General features: G+C 44.1%; 6 protein-coding genes across 6 annotated transcripts in view; 1 reads left to right on the top strand and 5 right to left on the bottom strand.

Moving 5' to 3' along the window:
• Aspvir_002324 (uncharacterized protein) overlaps window positions 1-209 on the bottom strand; it is a gene marked incomplete at both ends in the record, with an annotated part of 560 nt that extends 351 nt beyond the window's left edge. The window contains one exon of the mRNA XM_043273925.1: window positions 62-209. Coding sequence (XP_043129860.1) covers window positions 62-209 — 148 coding nt within the window. The remainder of the gene's footprint in view (window positions 1-61) is intronic.
• Window positions 210-1,085: 876 nt separating this feature from the next.
• Aspvir_002323 (uncharacterized protein) lies at window positions 1,086-2,909 on the bottom strand (the record flags this gene model as incomplete). The annotated part of the gene is made up of 5 exons (XM_043273924.1): window positions 1,086-1,195; window positions 1,266-2,009; window positions 2,151-2,571; window positions 2,635-2,780; window positions 2,828-2,909. 5 exons carry the CDS (start codon window positions 2,907-2,909, stop codon window positions 1,086-1,088), a joined length of 1,503 nt encoding a protein of 500 aa, XP_043129859.1.
• An 880-nt stretch (window positions 2,910-3,789) lies between these two features.
• On the bottom strand, window positions 3,790-5,172 carry Aspvir_002322 (uncharacterized protein; the record flags this gene model as incomplete). The annotated part of the gene is made up of 3 exons (XM_043273923.1): window positions 3,790-4,032; window positions 4,101-4,304; window positions 4,732-5,172. The coding sequence occupies 3 exons, from the start codon at window positions 5,170-5,172 to the stop codon at window positions 3,790-3,792; spliced, it is 888 nt and encodes a 295-aa protein (XP_043129858.1).
• A 1,210-nt stretch (window positions 5,173-6,382) lies between these two features.
• Aspvir_002321 (uncharacterized protein) lies at window positions 6,383-6,830 on the bottom strand (the record flags this gene model as incomplete). The annotated part of the gene is made up of 2 exons (XM_043273922.1): window positions 6,383-6,623; window positions 6,691-6,830. The coding sequence occupies 2 exons, from the start codon at window positions 6,828-6,830 to the stop codon at window positions 6,383-6,385; spliced, it is 381 nt and encodes a 126-aa protein (XP_043129857.1).
• A 514-nt stretch (window positions 6,831-7,344) lies between these two features.
• Window positions 7,345-8,169, top strand: Aspvir_002320 (uncharacterized protein; the record flags this gene model as incomplete). Its single annotated transcript, XM_043273921.1, has 2 exons — window positions 7,345-7,642; window positions 7,691-8,169. 2 exons carry the CDS (start codon window positions 7,345-7,347, stop codon window positions 8,167-8,169), a joined length of 777 nt encoding a protein of 258 aa, XP_043129856.1.
• A 2,359-nt stretch (window positions 8,170-10,528) lies between these two features.
• Aspvir_002319 (uncharacterized protein) lies at window positions 10,529-12,759 on the bottom strand (the record flags this gene model as incomplete). Its single annotated transcript, XM_043273920.1, has 3 exons — window positions 10,529-10,849; window positions 11,185-11,757; window positions 12,733-12,759. 3 exons carry the CDS (start codon window positions 12,757-12,759, stop codon window positions 10,529-10,531), a joined length of 921 nt encoding a protein of 306 aa, XP_043129855.1.
• Window positions 12,760-15,870: the final 3,111 nt, after the last annotated feature.

Here is a 15,870-nt window from a genome sequence, read left to right as displayed (position 1 = left end):
CCTCTGTAGATGATCTTGAAGTTGGGGCGTTTGGCCAGGGCCTCAGCCTCTTCCTCCTCACCTCTGTAGGCGATCTTGAAGTTGGGGCGTTTGGTGAGAACGTCAGCTTCCGAAGCATCCACTGCAGTATTGGAGCCTGCCGGTGCGGCGGCACCTACAGCCGCGAGGGCAGCGAGGACGAAGGTCAGAAGAGTTTTGGAAACGTGCATGTTGATCCAGGTGGGGTTTATCTTAATTGAGATATAGCAATTCAATAGGAACAAGCCAGGAGAGGTCAGGGCTTATTGTCAGTGAGGAGTATCAGAGCAAACCTAGTTACCTGAGGAAGGTCGCGTACTTATATGTTGAGGCCATAGATGCCATGTGCCTAATCTATCAACAGACAAAAGAGGCCCTATCTCAAGGCATCATAAGTGGGTGGAAATAGTGTGTCGTCCGCTCATAGACTTGCAGCGTTCAACTTCAACCTTCAACCTCATTGGTGGAACTGTTTCTTTACCGTCACCTTGTGCTGAAGGCTTCGTGATTGCAGTAAGAAGCGTGCTCAATGTTGCAGCTGCTTTGACACCAGACTAAATCTGGGAAAAGCAGCTCGTCGATCTCTATGAGTTGTTCATGCTGTGCAACACTGCTAGATGTAAAAGGAACTTCAATTATGACTGGTATTAGCTCCTTTGTATGTAACTTGGTACAGCTGTTCAACAACAGACAAAATCATGGAAGATACGTCATCAAACTCAATAACAGCAAAACTTACCCTGCAGAGAGGTGGGCTCCATTCATCTCTACACTGTGCATATTCGAGACCTGCAAGGTAGACCAAGTATGGCGGCTTACTGGACCTAGCAAACTCATTAGGCGGGGTATGAAAGGGAATCAGTCAAGTTCGAGTCTACGCAGATGTCTATTGACTCATGATACCACATCATTGATGCGGGGACGGATTGAGTATAGGAGTGGATCGGGCCCTAAGTAAATGCCATTGAATGGCTGCGTGCTTGAAGGTAGTGGGGATAGATGAGTCCTATCGTTTAAAGGAGAGGAAAAAGTAACGTTTCTCAACACAATTTCAAAGGCGAGGCAATTCACCCCGTCCCCGTCGTAAAGCTGTCCGTTACCTCCGACAAGCTTGAGATACGCCCGAGAAGGAATTCCATCAGCCTGTAAGCCGCACCTGGACTGTATTGGGGAACTTCTGTCAATTAAGCATAGATTAGCCTTCCTGAGAACATGAGTGGCTCGTGTCTGAAATAGTGTAAGCTTACGATGACCAGCGAGATTAACTGACGCAAAAGTCAGCCCACGTTCTGTGTGTGAGGTTCCCAATATCCCGGAGCCCGCGATTCTGGTGAATGGCGGCATTTTCTTAAGACTCTCCCACTGCTCGTACCACCAGGGATGGTAAGGAACAAAGAAAGGGTCGGATGGCGGATTCTGAAAGCCTTGGACGTCACTCCAAGTCATGTTCTGAATAGTAGCAAGAGTGCCGTTTGCAAGGAGAAGAAAGTCCAGCAGGCCATGAGCGATTACTGTGTTGTTAGTCCGTTCAATCACACTGGGAAGGGGGCCAAGTCCGCTCGGGACAGACTGGTCTTTGGCGTCCTCGCCCTGAAAGATAGTCGTTTTGCCGCAGGTTTGGTAGTCCGTCGGGTACGCATTTATTGCTTTTTGTACGTCACTTCGGTTGAAGTAGTTATCTGGTCCCTGTCCTGCGTCGGATACTGGGAAACCCATCACATTCCACAGATAAGGACAGAATTCAACAATATGGTAGTAATTGAAACAGGGGTTCACGTAATACTCGGCTTTCACTATTGAGTTCCATATATCGCAACCCGGCCTCTCGTGGGTTGGGGCCGGCTGAAGAATGCCAGCCGGTGGAAATCGAAGTGCCTGCTCCATAAATTCGGTATAGCCACAGTGTTGCGCTCTTTCTTCAATCTCGGATATGAAAGTGTCGTTGAGTGCTAAAATATGCTTGAAATGCTTCATGGCAAGGACGGCAGGCGCTGTTCAATATCTTAGCCCTGTGTATACAAAGCTGGGGGGGGGGGGGGGGGGCGGCTTCAATCCATCGGGTTCGTGGATGGATTCAGATGAGTTATCCTTTCACAAGGAGTGAAGAGGGTCAGTGAGGAAAAGAAACATACCATGGCTTAAAACAGTACGAGAATTAATCGAAGGATCAAACATCAGAAGGCCAGAGACATTAAAGTACGTTGAATTTTGTTCATCCAACATTGCCGACGCGATATATGGTATATACTGCCCAGCGTAGCTCTCACCAGCTAAATAGACTCTCCGGTTCCACAACTCGAAAGTATCGACAAACCGAACCCAAAAGTCCATAAACTGATGAGCGATGTCAATCTCATCCTTGACTGTGGATGGCCCAGGCGACATTCCAGTTCCGGCAGGATGGTCCACGTAAACAATATTCGTCAAGTTGGTCCAGGAATACGGGTTCTGAATAGGCGCATATGTCCCAGGTTGCCAGAGAAATGGGCCGTTTTCTTGGATTAATCCGGCCAGGGAACTGCATCCCGGTCCCCCATTGAGCCATATCGTGATCTATCCAATTGTCAGATCCATGGTGTATGTAGCTGGAAGTATACCCAAACAGCAGATACATACTTCATCGCCAGCAGCTGCATTCGTCGTGGGAAAATACCAGAAGAATAGACTGGAGTTCCCCGAGGGGGTGTTGGCCAAGTATCCCGCATAGGACTCGCCGATATCAAAGTTGACTTCAGGAATGCCAGTGCCATTAACCACGAACTCTAGCATCGTTAGTTTCGTTGGATCTGTACTCGAGTTTGAGTCCTACGTTTAGCTTTCGCGTTGAGGCCTGAGAAATCTGCAGTGATGCTTGATATCCATGGCATAATAGCCCAGATGAAGCGTAACATGTCGATAACGGGGAAGGAAAAGATCATTTTCAATGAACTGTGAGTACCAGAAGTTCAAGGTAACACTATTTATGCCAACCGCTGATCTGGGTTGTATGTTCCAAAGCAAGAAAATTGACTCCTCCTAGTATGGCTTATGTTGCTTCTGATGTGTTTGATTAATAAGATGGTCTACTGGCGCAATTCCAGATTATTGTCTTAGGCTGATGTACATTTTAATCCCGTGTAATATTCTGAAATCTGGTATCACAACTATTGCTGGACTTTTGAAAAAGGAAAGATAAGTCGTCTCATCAGCTGCAAATGCCTCTGTAACTCCGCATTAAGGATTCTGACCAGTAGGGATGGTATTTAAAATGTCAAAGTGATGTGTCAGATGTAGACTGGCTGCCCTAATCCAACCCATAACTAAATGGGTTAGCCATACCGAATCTCCATGAATATGGATAGAAATAATCATATCTATCTATGTAAAATAAATCATTAGATTTACTAAGAAAAATTAGAGTTGTCGTGGATTTTAGATTTCAGATAATGGTGATTAGGATAGTAGTGGTAAGGTTGATATATTTCCACGCCACTTTTAAATCTTAGATACTTCAAGGTGTAAGTAAGAAGAGAAACAGTCCTATCATTAAGTGAGCGACCAATAGCCAGAAGTACCCCTCTATCACTAATAGCGAGCCAAGTACTACAGCTCTGATAGAAAGAAACTAGTCCATAAATCCAGTGTTGCGCCAATACTGGGCGAACAGCTTGACCGCACCGGGATCTACCGCATTCAACGCCCTGAATTGTCCCGAAATCCTGGCTGTGTGATGGGTATCGAGAACCACTCCTCCACACGCTATGCGGGCAACGTGCTCCTCCAAAAAGGCGTCTACTCGTTTCGCGGGATTCGCCGCTTCGTCCCGGCAAAGCTGCGCATACGGTCCAACCACTCCTCAAAGGGAAGAATATTTCGCATAGGAATGTCCAACTCCTTGGTCAGAGTAGCGATCATGTTCGCCCAGAGTTGACGGATCGGATTTTCAACATGTAAGACGGGGGGCATCGGGTCGGGACAGAGGAGGAGGTCGGTAAAAATGGCAGCCGCCTCGTTGACCGGGAACCAGGACAGCTCCTACGATGGCGATGGTCAGATCATGTCGGAAGGGGGCAGATGACAGAAAAAGAAGAAGAAGCACTTACCCCCGGAAGATCAGGTAGAATGTTCAAGGTCTTCGCGCTCTTGAACAGGAGTGCGAGATGCTCCACTGGACTCCAGTAGCCAGTGACACTGGAGCCGGCGACCTGTCCCAGCCGCACTACGCTCGCCTTCTCCAGCATTTTCTTGCAGACGAGCTTGGCATCGCCGTACCCAGAGGCCCAGGTCGACGTACATACCGACAGTGGCTATAGACGAAATGGTTTGGATACTAATGGGACGGGATGTCCTTTGCCGCAAGGTGGCATTGCGCACTAACTCTCCTACAGAACAGTTACCAATATTATCATCCTGTGTAGACAAACACTTTTCCTATACCTAGCTTTGCAGGGCAGAATATAAATGACACCAGAATAGATCTTCCTTTAACCATGATACAATAAGGGCTACGCAAGAAACAGTAACCCACTTCTTTGTCAGGTATTGGAGCTACTCTAAGAGGAGGCCATCAAACGTACTGAAAGAGGCATTACAATGGGAGGAACTATTCCAGCAATATAAACTTACCAAAAGTGAAAGGTAAAACTGACATGCAATATCACGAATCATTATGACAGATATAGGTAGAACCTCTCTCTACCTTGGACTGATATCATAATCAGACCGAATAACAACGCCGCACGGTTTCAGTTCACCACTTTCCATTTTCCTAATATTCTCCTGAATTATTTCCTTGTTCTCCTCATTATCTTTCTCAACCAGTGCTTTATCCTCCGCTGTCATCGGTGGCGGTAATAACGGTGGATCTGGCTTCCACCACTGCTCCTGAGGCACTTTCGTTCCATCTGCTCCGCGAAACATGTCTTCCATTCCCTGGTCAAATGTAGTCCGATCAAGAAAAGCTTTGATCAGCCGAGGTGGAAGGCCGATGGCGTCGATCACGTCGCAGTCTTGTGTCAGAGTTCGGAGGACACCATCGGTGCCGATAACAAAGGGAGCGTTGCCGTCAGAGCCGCAGTCTAGGTTGCTGATAATGTTGCATGATTCTTTTTGGTCAGGGCGGTTGTCGGGGTCGGGGCCATAGCGACTGGTGGTGGGTGAGGCTGGGCAAGTCATGTCTTCTTTTAATTTGGAAGATTGGACCTTGGTAATATAAGAATTATTGGAGATAGTCAGAATTGATCATAAGAGGACCTAGATTACTGCTTATATGGAAGAGCACTGACAAGGCTGTCATCTGATTCCTGATCTACTCTACTATCAACCAGGTTACAGGTGACTTCACCCTTCGGAGGAGTTCGGGTGAATGTTGCGAGGTCATATACTGTGAGTTGATATAGGCAGTGACCATGGGCCGGGGGCTACCTTACCAAGTGCCTAAAGCATTTTGAGATACTTGTCAGTTGTTGATATTGAATATGGGTATCAAATCATCAAGTAGTAGGGATATAAGATAGAGATAAAAGGCAGAGAGCATTAACAGCAAGGAGTTCTACCTACCGCATGTTTATACATTTGTTATGAACGATAGACCAGACTAACTAGTGACCAGATTTACCTAGCTTCAAGAGCCCAAGCATTTAACGATAGACTGAGAGACACAAAAGAGGCATTACGTAATTTATCTCACAAAGAACAGGCTCAACAGACTCGCCTGCGGTAATCCAAAGACTCGTGGGCAAGGAACTATAGCTAATTCACCGGATGCCATCAAGAGAACCGAATCCGTTGCAGCAACAATGGAGTGTAAAACAACCAGATCCGCGATGATCGCCTCTGTATAGTTCCACAGGAGGCAGTATGGTGAGCAAGAAAAGCAGCCCCGGTGTACCATGTCTCGCGATGGCCCTGCAGCGCATACAGAGATTTGTAGAAGCCCTGGCGAAGCGCCGCCGGAGAGACCGCCAGCTGATAAGGGGTATGTGTATACCTCCGGACTCAAGTACTCGTCCCATCGGGCTTCGGGATCCGAGCAACGGCCTTAACTGGCCCTCTCGATATCGACCGCGGGGTGAATAGTGCAGCAGCAGCAGCAGCAGCAGCAGCAGCGTTCAACGCGACATTTTGTTTATGAGGGATTGGTGCAACTAAGGCTATACTATCCAGTGCAGTCTCTTCCACGTGGAAACTCTGCCGGCTACAGGAGGCGTCGCTATCTTCAAAAGAAATATAATTTCTATTTTTAATCGCCATATATATGCTCAGACATAATGCTTCGCACCAGATGACGTCTCTTTCGACCCCCCCCTCCTTTCTGGTCCCGATATACCAGTACATCTTTCCAAACGGAGGCAGAACTATGTCCTCGCCGCTACTGAACCACCAATCACTTGTCCAGGTCCTTTTGCTGGCGGATCAGGGTAGTGATCTCCTCCGGCGTCCTACTGCGGATGCAGGACACGTAGCCATCAACTGCGAAGAACAACTGCACCAGCGGAAAGATATAGTTGAAAAACAGGCGGAGCGGCGAGCTCCGGAACCACAACAAAGTGGTCAGCAGAGGAGATACGGTGATGAAAGTACTGTTCAGACAGGCCGAGGCCGTGCCATGGGTCATTTCAAAGATTCTGCCAGAATGATGAGCATGCATGGCTCTGCAGACACGAATAATATTAAGGGGGGGGGCTGTCTTACACAAACGCATCCGAGGATTGAATCGCACTTCTTAGCACCTTCGCGGCGGCTGGGTCGTCGAAATGATGGAAGCAGAGATTGAACAGGCGGCATTCTGCCTCATCTGAATGCGCGCCAGGTGCGAGTATTCGCGTAACCATTCCGGACACCAGCTCTGATCGCCCAATTCAAGCAGATGGAGTCGGGGGGTTACAATCATTCTGGCCTTTACGGGGGAGGACGGCTGACTGGAACAGCCCATAATTGGAGGTCTTCTATCCATGGCTGGGTCATAGATCTTATGAACTTCCACTGTCGGCGTGTTGAAGCTGCTGCTGGCGGGCCTCGGATCCCGAATCGACTCACTATAATGGTCAGTCCTTGACATATCCCTGTCCCTTTGTCCGGGAGCATAAGTCCGACGGACTTTCAGCTCCCCGGAGCTCACGATCTTAAATCCTAATTCCGACAGGAGAGATTGGGTCTTAAAAGGTGGCCTCCAACATCAAATGTGTGATCCAAACTCGTCACTATACATCTTTCCATCAAACGATATCGCCACACACTAAATCATGGCAATCCTTCTGACTGGGGGCACGGGTAAAACGTCGATCCAATGATAATATCCCCTTCCTACTGGCTTCCCGCCGCGGCCAGTCCGCCGCTCCTCCCGACATGCCGGCCGTCAAGTTCGACTGGCTAGACAAGGATACATGGCGCATTCCATTCGAGTATAAGTTTGTTAATGACCAGGTAATCTCCGCCATCTATCTGATGGAACCACAGGCGCCAGAGCCATGGAAGCCCTTAAATGAGTTCACCGATTACGCGCTGAAGAAGCACGGCGTCCGTCGCTTCGTCCTCGTGGCTGGAAGCTCGGCCGAATGCGGCAAGCCCGGCATGGGCATGGTTTGGCAGCATTTCCTGGACAGACAGGTGGACTATTGTGTGCTTCGGCCGAGTTGGTTTATGGGTGAGCAGCCAAAGACAGACTTGTCGGAAATGCTTGTGGAAGGGATAGTGCTGATGTTTGCTCGCTGGTTAGAGAATCTAACCGAGGAGGCTCTGCGCCAACTCATCCGTGACCAAAGCAAGATCTGTACTGCCTGCGGGCAGGGCAAAATCCCGTTCGTCAGCGCTACGGATATCGCGGCCGTCGCCTATCGAGCTCTGACGGATCCCGACTCACACAACTGTGACCACCGGGTGCTGGGACCCGAGCTCTTGACGTACGATGACATTGCCGAGAAGCTGAGCCATGTCTTGGGACGAGCAATCGAGCACGTCAAGCTTTCTGGAGAGGAGCGGTACCGGGGGCTGGTAAACGCGGGCGTCTCCGAGTACTATGCGGGCTTCTTGACAAAGCTGGAGGTTGCGGCCTCGACTGGGTTTGAGACACGGGAGAATGATGAAGTTGAAAAAGTGACTGGGCGGCCTCCGCGGTGCTTCGAGCTCTTTGCGCAGGAGAATTGGTCGGCGTGGGTTCCAGAGGGCAAATGATCATTTTTTACTTGCAGTCTGCAATCGTGCAGTGTAGACGTTTTGGGTAAAGCCAACCCTACTAAAGCCTCAGAATAGACTAGATGACCCCTCACTTCTTTTCCACTCACTAAATGAAGAACTGTCAATCATGAAGTCGAACTTTGACCCCTGATGATAATAATGCTCTGTTCACCGAGTATGTGAGACCTGGCCGGTATATGACTCTGTCCTTCTTGATCATTGAGAAGAGGAGTAAGAGAGGTGGCCTCGAGGATATCAAATGCACAGATATGCAGCAATATCTCGTTTGCCTTGAAATAAAGACTGAGAAGGAGGAATGTCTCTCTGTCAATATAATTACCAGTTATTAGCTTAACCATATGCGGTGATTTTGTGGAAATACGTGTTCTAGGCAGCTACCAACCACAACCGAACACCAAAAGGTCACCATGATGATTCCATGGCAAACGGCATGCATAACTGTGTCCTTTCTGTTGTCAGCCAGACTTAGCTGTAATGTAGACTGCACCTACGTATTTCGAATCAAACAAGGTATTCCGCTATCTGTCACCACCTCCCCATTCGGTTGCCTCGAAACGACACTCGTTGGATATATATCCCATTGTACAGTCAGCCTTCCTGAACCGACTCCCATTTCGCCGTTCCTTGTCCCTCATGGACCCTTATACAACCAAGGGCTTTTAATAGAAGGTTGTTTTCAGCCCCGTGGCTAGAGTCGGGTAAGACTTGAAGGGAAGTAAGAGTATGAAGTTATTTTCTTAAAAAGCGTCCTGAAACTATTCATGGGTCCTTGAAAGTCATACGCAGCGTGACGTGATGTAGCTGTACTTGTGGCGTGACTGACTGTTAGACTTGTCGTTTCTATACCTAATGAATTGATTTGACGACTAGAAATCAGTCTAATCATATGATCTCTCATGAGCCTTTGATTTCAGGTTAATTCTAAAATATGCACTTTTGAGGAAACAGGATCATAACCTCAGATGTCTTCGCAGTGTGTTCTAGGCACCTACTGGCTTAACCATTTCCATTATTTCCACGTCTTTACTCTGTATTTAATCATAATAGAAACACTTTAAGATCCTCTTATGTTCTAGACTGCGCTGCTTGTCTAGTGAGTGCATTGAGAGTGGTAAACAATAATAACCATTGTCCATAAACAGCGTGCGAATTTGGGCGCCTTTTTCCAGACAAGAGGCTCACCTCAAAGAACATGAGCTAGGAATGGCGTGTGAAGAAGGTAAATTCAGTGACTGAAGGCTTTCGAGCGCATAGCGCCTGAAAGGAAAGACTGGATGAATGTATCGCAGATCCATATAGATCGGTCCAGGTTCTTCTACCGGTCATGGGGGAAATTGTCAACCTTAAATACTAAAGTTGGATCTTGGGGTCTATTTACACTTTCTGGCTGCCATGATGGTTATAAATGGAGCAGAAATCTTTTTGGGAGGAATGAATGCACTCTGTAAGGTAATACAGCTTGTTTGCTCCTCATACTAACCGCATACTTTGGTGAGCAAATCCCGTGTACGATAATTTAATTTACGCTTAATGTTAGATTGAAGATCTCGCGACCAATGTGTCATCAAAAGCCAATCCGATCCCTCAGTCTGACTTTCGAGCAAAAGTTTCGAACAGACAACGATCCCGATGCTGCTGCTAAGTTGTCAGAGAGCCCTGAAGTCATGGCTTTCATAGAGAAGTCTATGGACAGTACAATGAAGACGTTCAAAAGCCTTCCATCTTTAAGTGACGCTCCGGAACTTCGATCCTTCCCTTGCAGATGGACGGAATGCCACTGGGTAGAGCGCGGAGATTATTTGGTATATGTATGCAGAACTATGGTTGGAGAATGTGAACTAGCATAGTTGTTGAGATTGGTTATGATGAAGCGCTCAGAGCTGAATTATGCGAGGTCATGTATGAGAGACGTATCAAAAGTGAAATGAATTAGAGAAGCTATGTTGTGACTATTTTCTAGCTGGTCTCAGAGAGTATTTACCTTGAGCCGGCATTGAGCCACTGACAGCAGTAGATCCCTCAGAATCAAAATTGGCGATCTCATGGCTATTCGACTTGGTGCGAAACTAACTTTAATACTTTTTGGATTCAGACATGCTAGTAAAGTTTGATATGAATCAGAATTTGTATGCAAGTCCGAAATCAAATGAAGGTCTGATTCTTCTCAATGAGTGACTCTCTAGTCTGAATTTATATCCCTGAGGTGGCAAAATAAAGATATTTAGATTCATAATCATTCTCCATCAGTGATACTAATTCAATGATCATGATTCTATGAAAATGTTTCTTCTCCTATCACTAACCCCTGATAGCAAGAAGTGTTATAAAAGCATAGTTAGTCATCCTCTGTGCTCTCCTCTTTGTAATACACAACGCTATTCGCCTTTTCACGACAAAGCTGAGAAGACGAGTCCACCACCACGGTCAATGGCCAGTTCACTGCAGACTCTACCGGGGCTCGTATTCCGAGCAACACGGCTTCAATCCCGTTTACCATTTGTCTGCGCTGCTGCATTGCGCGATACACTTGAGGACTACCCTTCGACCGAGTGCCGCTGTTCAAGTGGTACATATCAGTGGCACGAGCGGCGGCCGCCCGCGTCGATGTCAGCACCAATGTCTCAAGAGGTATTTCCAAGCTGCAGAGCACAAGAGCCTATCAATCGATTAGACTAGATACGCAGCAGACACAATAAAATTGAATCGGGGAGAAAAGCCTGTTTTTAGAAAGACGGGGGAACTACTCCACAATTCACGGGCGAGCCATAAGGCTCATCCAGGCGAGAAAATTCGACTCTCCTGTCGTTGCGAGCCTGAGAGAATATTGCATCTGCCCAGGAAGTACTGACCGTGCCTACTGATAAAGTTAAGGTAAGTTTTTAAGGAATGAGCACTGCGATAACGCAGCCGCAGCGGAGGGCCCGTAGCACAAATTCCCTCATAGCTCGTCGTAATAGCGAGGGTGACTAGGGTTTCCCGGAGGTAGGGGACAATCTTATCCCAAAACGTTGCTGCCAAATTGTCTTCCTCGTGTTGATGGTCCATTTGCAGATGCATGATCTCTAGCTTTTGCAGTCCGTTGTAGCTGAGCAAGTACTGGAATATGTCATCCATTGCTCGTTCCGAACCGGACACTTTGAGCGCGGATAGCTCTGTGCGGGTTTCCCGCAGGCTGGACCATAGTGCTTTCCAGTCGAAATCCACGCCACGAGAGGCTGGAGGGGTTGAGAGGCTCAGCTGGCGGAGCCTAGATGGCAGCGCTTCTTTTAGCCCAGGGCTGGGAAGGGGAACACGCACTAAGTCTAGTGTCTGCAAGGCAGGCTTGGGAGTGTCGAAGAAACGCTGTAATGAGACGCATTCCTGCACAAGCCACTTATTCGCTGAGGTAGCAAAGTTCTGTACGGAGAATTCGATCAATGCTCCCGATGCTTCGATCAGCGGTATGATTTCTCGCTCGCAGTATAGTCGGGGTATATCACCCGAGCAAGTCACGGCGAATCTGTGCAGATTCTTGAAGCTGTGGAGGGGCGGCAATGGCTGGTCTGCCACGCGGCGAGGTTGGCCCTTGATAGATAGTATCAAAGTTGAAGTAACGACAGGGACGAAAGCGCTCTGGCCACTGGTTCAAGCGTGGTTGAAGGATCTACGTCAAGATGGTAGGTCCAGCTGTGGAGAGGGTCATTAGTATTAATTACATATCTTCATGGTCTTGGAGTACCGATGGAAATGGAAGAGTGCTTTTCTGGAGAGAGAGAAGATGTGGGAGGAGTACCGAACAGTCCCTAGATTACATAGCTTTGATACTGATGGTCCCAAGTGCTCCAAGAGGATATCCTGGAGGGGACCCTCATCTACGAACAGATCGTCGCTGTCATGGGGGCCCTGATATTCCAGGTGCAAGGCGGCGATATGAAGGATTCTGACGTGAGAAGCGAAGGTACATAAGGGTTTTATAATGGATTCGATGACCTGAAGCTGGCGGCTGGGATGGTGATGAGATAGATCAAAAGAAATCTCCGAGAAGAGCCGCGGGGTAATTGGAAGTAATAAAGCCTTACAGACGCTTCGCAGGCAAAGCAGGGACGGTAGTGGGAGACAGTCGAAGATCATGCCAGTAAACTCCGGGGGCAAATCTATTACCATCATGAGCAGATATGGGGCAGCGGCTTTGTGATTAATGATGAGACGTTGTTGTTGTTGAGTATCCTTGGAAGTGGACTCTTGTTGGAATATTTCTACAGCGTGGACTTGAGTAATGTTACAGCGTCCTAACATAGACGCAACCCCCACCTTAATGTCACAGCCCCTTGGTGTAAATCATGTAGTTAGTTAGAAATTAGCATTAACATCTGGTAGCCCACACAGTCATGATTCGTGGCTGACTTGTCACAGACGATAGGAAGGATCGAGTTTCGCCCGATTCTAAGTAATTCCATAGCGAGGAGATGGACACTCAATCAAGGCATGGCATGATGATAGTCAATGGCAAATTCTACACTACTAATAAATATTTTGGAATGCAGCAGGACATGAACATACCCTGCCCCCGTCCGGCTCCATACTCATTGTGCTGGAGGCAAAAGCTTGACACTGACCTCCATGATACCATGAAAAAAAAAAAAAAAAAAAAAGGCATACAACAGCTTAAAGTATGGCAGTGGTCATCAGGCGCCGCGTTGGCGGCTTGCCACCCTATTTAGTCTTCATTTAGGGTACTTCAGGCCCCTGTTCACCCGCCTAAATACTATATACCTAGGAGAGAAAGAAGTGTATTAATATAAATAAGTCTAGGAAGCAGCACTAACCCCTACTTCCCTCTGTAAGCATGAGGATTTTATATTTAGATAACTTATTTCTTTCTCTAAATCTATACTGCTTTTAGGCTTTAAATTTACTGTATACTAAACTTTAGATAATATAATAGGAAAAAGTGTAATTAATAGAAAATTAACTAATCTAGATAACTTTAATAACTCTAAGATAACTTGAGTTATTCTCATACACTGAAGAAAAAATAGAATTAAGCTTTTCAGATATTTAATAAATAGGTTATAGATATTATTAATTTATTATAGGATGAATAAAGATAGACCTTCCTACTGAGCAGAAAACTACAGACATCAAGGCCATTGCCCTTCTTATTTTAGTAGGTGAGCAGTGCTGCCCTGAGCTCACATAACTTAGGTAAGCAGGTCTATAGTGAGGCTGAGTAAGGTAAGTATATAGGGGTGACCCTTATATAATGCTTACCTGCTTACCTATAATTAGTAAGTGCTAAGGTGCCATCCATCCTTTATACTAGAACTAAGGTAGTATCAGATTCCTAATAGGCTGCTGAATATAGCTATTTTTATTAGATAGGGATAAGGTAATATCTTATTAGTTAAGAATAAGGTAAGCTTTTTTAGCTTACTAGTTTAATATAATATATCACATGAGTAGTACGCGCTGATTATTACTTAAATACTAATATAATATATACTAGATTTCTATTTAGGATTACTAAAATATCCCCCTAGATTAAATTAAATATAGTGTCACCTATGCTATTATTACTATAAATAAAATATAAAAGATACTTTTATATCTAATTAAAGTTAATTAATAATAGCTTAATATAGTTTATAGTACTTAGACTCTTTATATAAAGCTTTAAGGTAATATTATCTTATAATTAGTTTAGTATAGTAAGCTAACTATATACTAAGTATAAGTTATCTTATCTAGTCTCTCTAATAGTAAATAGTATTAAAACTTTAACTTTATTATAGTATTGCAGCTCTTCTACCTCCTATATCTTTATTAGTATAGTTATTAGTCCCCTATATTATAACCTTCTAGTTACTTCCTCCCTATCAAAATACTAAGAGTGCTAGATAAAATATTTTAGTATAGCCTAATATCTATCTTAAAATCTCCCTAATCCTATCACCTAAAAGCATCTTTATATATATAGGATAAAGTAGTTCCCTTATAACCCTAGGCACTACTAGCTCCTTAGTAAGTAGATTATATATAAGCCTAGAGAGTATAATTATAATAGTATCTCTATCCTACTCTACTTTAATATAGTCTAAAAATACTATATATAGCTTATCTAAGCCACCTATATACTTAATAAATACTTAGTTTTATTTCATGGCACTGGTAGACTTAATATTAGTAGGATATAGTATCTACTAAATATCTAGGTTTACCATACTAGAGTTAAGGAGCTACTAGTTACTAAATACTAATATTCTAATAAGAAATAGTATAGTTCTATTAAACTAGAAGAGGGACTAGACTAGGGTTAGGAGTATTAATACTAGACCTTTATTATAAAAAGCTACCTATTATAATAATTAGACCATAGACCATAGATAGAGTAAGAGTTAGGTACTAGTAAAATCTATTATAGCTAGCCCTATTATATATAGCACCTACTATTCTAGTATAAACACCTATCTACTAAAAAAGCCCTTTAAGAAGTAGGCTAGGATCTCTTTATTACTAATCCTAGGCTTCAGCGCGCAGGGGAATATAGATAGTATAACTATCTCTATAGATAGGCATCCTATATAGGCTATTATAGGTAAGTTTTAGTGTGCATAGCTTAGTTACTTAGAAAGTATTATATAGTAAGTAGGTAAAGTTAAGAAGGTTCCCTAGATAAAAATAATTAAGTTTAAAACCCTTATATAGTATTTCTTAAGGCTAGAATTTAAGTAATATAGTACTTTTATTCTAAAGAGCTAGTTCTAGATATAAAATATAGTTATAGATATATCCTTAGATATTAAGATTAAAAAGGTTAAAAATATACTACTATAAGCTATTTATAATAAGTAGTGCAGAAGAGAGTAGAAATATATCTAATAAGATAGTAGTAGGTCTATATATTTATTACTATTACTATTTAGACTTCTATCTAAATAATCTTAATTTTCTGCCTTATATATTAGACTTATAGCTTAAAAGTCATATCTTTAGGGTGTATACTAGTCCTTAATATATTACTATTAATACCTATCACTAAATTCAGCTTATACTAATATATTACTAGTAAGGGCCTAAGATGCATGTATATAGTATTTAAATAGTATTATTTTATATATAAAGCCTAGATATCTAGAAGGAAGCATTAACTACTAATTTTCTTTTTAAATAGTCTAGTACTTTATAAGTTTAAAGTATTCTATCTATCTTTATATAATATTTCTCCTTAATTACTAGTTATTTGCATCCCACGGCCTATTAGGTAAAATATTAGAAATAATTTTAGATTAATCCTAACATCTTTTAGCTTCCAAGATACCTGATGAAAGAGTTAGTAAGACTAAAATTAAGAAAGCTACTATAGGAATAAAGGTAGATATTAAGTCTCTTTAATAGATAAGTAGCTTAGGCAGAGCTATATAATAGAAGAGAAATAAAAACTATACTTAGAAAGGGTTTTATATATTAAATAAAGCAGTTAAAAAACACCTTAAGTAAGAGGGTAAAGATAGACTATAAAATAGATCTTACCTATAAGGGAATCTATCAGGCTTAGGCTGGCCGTAGGGAAGGGAAATCCCATGGGAAATCCCTTCCCATTGGGAAATGGGTATCCCATATTAATTTCCCATCCCATTTTGGGATTCCCATGGGATTTCCCATTCTTATCTAGATGGGATGGGATCCCTAATCCTTTAG

This window comes from Aspergillus viridinutans (genome assembly GCF_018404265.1).
Source record: "Aspergillus viridinutans IFM 47045 DNA, scaffold_11, whole genome shotgun sequence".
Taxonomy (NCBI): Eukaryota; Fungi; Ascomycota; class Eurotiomycetes; order Eurotiales; family Aspergillaceae; genus Aspergillus; species Aspergillus viridinutans.
Note: the sequence above shows the minus strand (reverse complement) of the source record. Positions and strands in the feature narration are given on the sequence as shown.